We start from the raw sequence: 3,149 nt of genomic DNA on the forward strand, positions 1-3,149 counted from the left end.
AATGTGTCTACGGCTTTGCGGGCTGCAAGTCGCGGAGGTATCGAGTGTTTAACACGTGGGGAATGTTGCAAATATGACAAGGAATCGAAGGTCGAGTTTCTTTCAGGGATGTTAAAAATATTTTCACCTACGAATTTGGCCATCGAGTGGGAAAAAGTCTCCCGAAGGAAAGTTCTGAGAGACGGTTCAGTTGGTATTGAGTCGTGCACCTCAACTCAATGACGGATCCCGAAAAATCGAACAGAGTATTACGAAATGATCCGAGTATTCGTCTAACGCGAAGATGGGTATCCGCCGATTCTGATAAAAAGAGCGTCATGCCGAACGAGTCGCGCTCTTCGCGCATCGTGTAGTTCACGGATAGTGAAGTTTATTTTGTGAATGAAAAACAATCGGCTCCTTTTGGAGACGTTTAATGTTAGAGTGCAAGAACGACAGTGTAAGTGTTTGAAAATTTTTATGTGAGGAGTGACAGTGGTGTTATGAAGTTGAGTTTTTGTATAAAATTTCCTGGTAACCTATTCAGTGCAGAAGGCTTGCCACTGACAGACACCCATTACGAAAGTAAATATGATAATTTATTAGCTATAAATGAATACAATATCCAAGAGTAACAGATATATCTGTATATGTTATATACGCGAATATGAAAACAAATGTGTAATTATCGTTATATGTATGGACTCAATTAATATCGATAAATTATTCAACAATAAACTTTTGAACTTAATAATATTAAATCACTGCGATGGAGGTGGCACACAACTTCCGTTTCGTTCTATCTTATCTATTTTTTTTTCTCATTTTACTATCTTCTTTTTCCAGTCCTTCATTAATAAAATCATAGAGCACTGTTTTAAGGATTTCCCTTTTCTCTTGGTCTGATTTGTCCACGAATCCTTCCTCGATGAATTCATTAATTTTTCTCCGCTTAATAGCTTGTGCAGAATCTATGATATCTCTTTTAGCACTCGTACTAGGTTTCGCGTTATCGTCCGGCGTGTTCGAAAATATTGTTTCCTGCTGGGAGCTTCCCGATGGTTCTAACCTTTCGTATGGCGATTGGGTTTTCATTACCGGACGAATTGTACCAAAGTTAATTCCATCAACCCCATATTCGTCTAGGCGAAGTCTGTTTTTTAGTCGTCTCAAGCATTTAATCGATCGATTAGGCATTTCGAATGTAATAATTCTCGTCATTTTTTCATAGTTCATTTCTTCATTAATAATTTTCCAACCTGTTAACTTGATGTCCGGGTTGAAATTCCTGATTTTATGCAAAATATTATCTCCGGTATTTTCTAAATTGGTAACTTCACCGTCTACTAGAAATTTATCTTCCAAAGCGATCGGACTGTCTACCTTGAGTTTATATTTGAACTTCACTTCGTCGATATGTCTACCGAGCCACCACGAGTCGTAATCGCCGGCACATGTAACGATCATGCCACCGTTCTTTATCTGATGATTTAAGAATTCAGGGGGTGTATCTATTCGCTGCTCATCCGTCTTCTTGATCACTTGTCGTAGGGCTTTCTGATAGGACGGGATGTCCTGCGGTTTCAGTTGGTCCATCGGATAATTCTGTGGTAACAGGGCCACGATCGTTTTTGTTGCCCGTCTATTAGTTTCCGTGCATTCCATGATCTTGATCCCGATTGTTCCTTCTCGATTCTTTTCTATTCCTATCCTCCTTTTCGAGGGTGTTCCTTATTTCTTGTCGCGGATCTCTTTCTATATAATGTAAATCAGAGATGGTTCTCGTTTAATTTTCCATCTACTTATTTTTTTTACGATTCAATCATGTTCTACGTACTTGGTTGACTTCCTCTGCGTTTCTTCCTTATTTCCTAGTTCTCAATCCTATCTTACCTATCTATAATACAATAGAGGCACAATTTATTTAACACTTATTATACTGTTTCTCTTCTTATTCTACTCTTCCTTCTTCTATTTCTATTTTTCTTTATTACTATCACACTCACATTTATAAAAATTTCTGCGTGGCCTCTGCCCCCGTACCAGATCAGTGGTCCCTCCACCTGACTGTTTTATGGCACTCTATATCCCGTGCCTTCCTTTTCCTTCCTCTTTCTCTCGCTTTCCCCTAATGGATGTGTAGCTGTGCCGTCTGTATAGCTTCTACGATCATTAGTGCCTGCACTGCTCCTGAAATAGTTGCGGATGCGTGGAAAAACTCATTTCTTATCACTGAGTCATAGTGATAGGATAATCGAGACATTTTACAGTGATCTGACCGTGAGAACTGGTTAGATGACATTTACTCTTTGATCGTGAGAGCTGATTAAATCTCTGTACAATGTCTAAATTATTCTATCACGATTATTCAGCGATAAGATATGACAAATTTTCCCGTGCATCTGCGACGCTTTCAGGATTAATACAATGCAAACTTCGATAAAATGATGTGTAAAATTGTTATAATTAGCTTATGAGAAATAAATATATAATTTATAGTTATATATTATATATGGGATGTTTATACGGGTGTGAATCTACTAGTAGTCGAAATTATGGTTCGAGCTTCGTTAATTAGTTATTAATTGTTAAGATAGGTGACATGTATGCGGATTGTTAGTGAGAGGGCACGAGTGATGTTGCGTTGTAGAGAGAGGGGCCTTGGTGTATGGATGGGTGTGCCGGAGTGTTGGAGTGGAAGTTAGCTCGGGAAATCTGTATACGAACTTACTTTAAATATAATAGTTATGTGAATGCAACTAGATACAGCATTTGATATACATACGTCTACCCTATCCCTAGATTTACAACATAAATGGCGACGAAGATGGGATTTCTCGAGTGGAAATAGTTACAAAAGTAGAATCGGTACTTGGTTAACCTAAAAGACCACGTGGTGTGTTACAACACGAGTACGAGGGACATACGATAAAGAACAAAAATGGCACACCCTACAATGCTTAACCAGATTAAATTCGAAACATTCGATCCAGATACTACGACTTGGGAACAGTGGCTGCAGAGAACGGAATTGACTTTTACCGTTCTGAACACTCTGATAGAGTGTGTTATCTGCTGCTACACATAGGTGGGAAAGCATATACCTTACACACGCATATGAATGTTGCAAACCTATCGAAAGTTTCGTACCAAGAGTTAACGGATAAATT

General features: G+C 38.6%; 1 protein-coding gene across 1 annotated transcript; it reads right to left on the reverse strand.

Moving 5' to 3' along the window:
- Nucleotides 1-561: 561 nt before the first annotated feature.
- Nucleotides 562-2,270, reverse strand: LOC113463930 (uncharacterized). Its single transcript, XM_026811162.1, has 3 exons — nt 1,986-2,270; nt 1,817-1,876; nt 562-1,734 (listed from the first exon to the last, which is right to left on the reverse strand). Exon 3 carries the CDS (start codon nt 1,642-1,644, stop codon nt 784-786), a length of 861 nt encoding a protein of 286 aa, XP_026666963.1. The 5' UTR covers nt 1,645-1,734; nt 1,817-1,876; nt 1,986-2,270; the 3' UTR covers nt 562-783.
- Between the last annotated feature and the right edge of the window lie 879 nt (nt 2,271-3,149).

This window comes from Ceratina calcarata, unplaced genomic scaffold, assembly GCF_001652005.2.
Source record: "Ceratina calcarata isolate Rehan_Ccalc_2016 unplaced genomic scaffold, ASM165200v1 scaffold1949, whole genome shotgun sequence".
Taxonomy (NCBI): Eukaryota; Metazoa; Arthropoda; class Insecta; order Hymenoptera; family Apidae; genus Ceratina; species Ceratina calcarata.

What these genes read in the sequence shown, in the direction of transcription:
- LOC113463930 (XM_026811162.1), bottom strand. Translation starts at nt 1,644, where the DNA reads ATGGAATGCACGGAAACTAATAGACGGGCAACAAAAACGATCGTGGCC.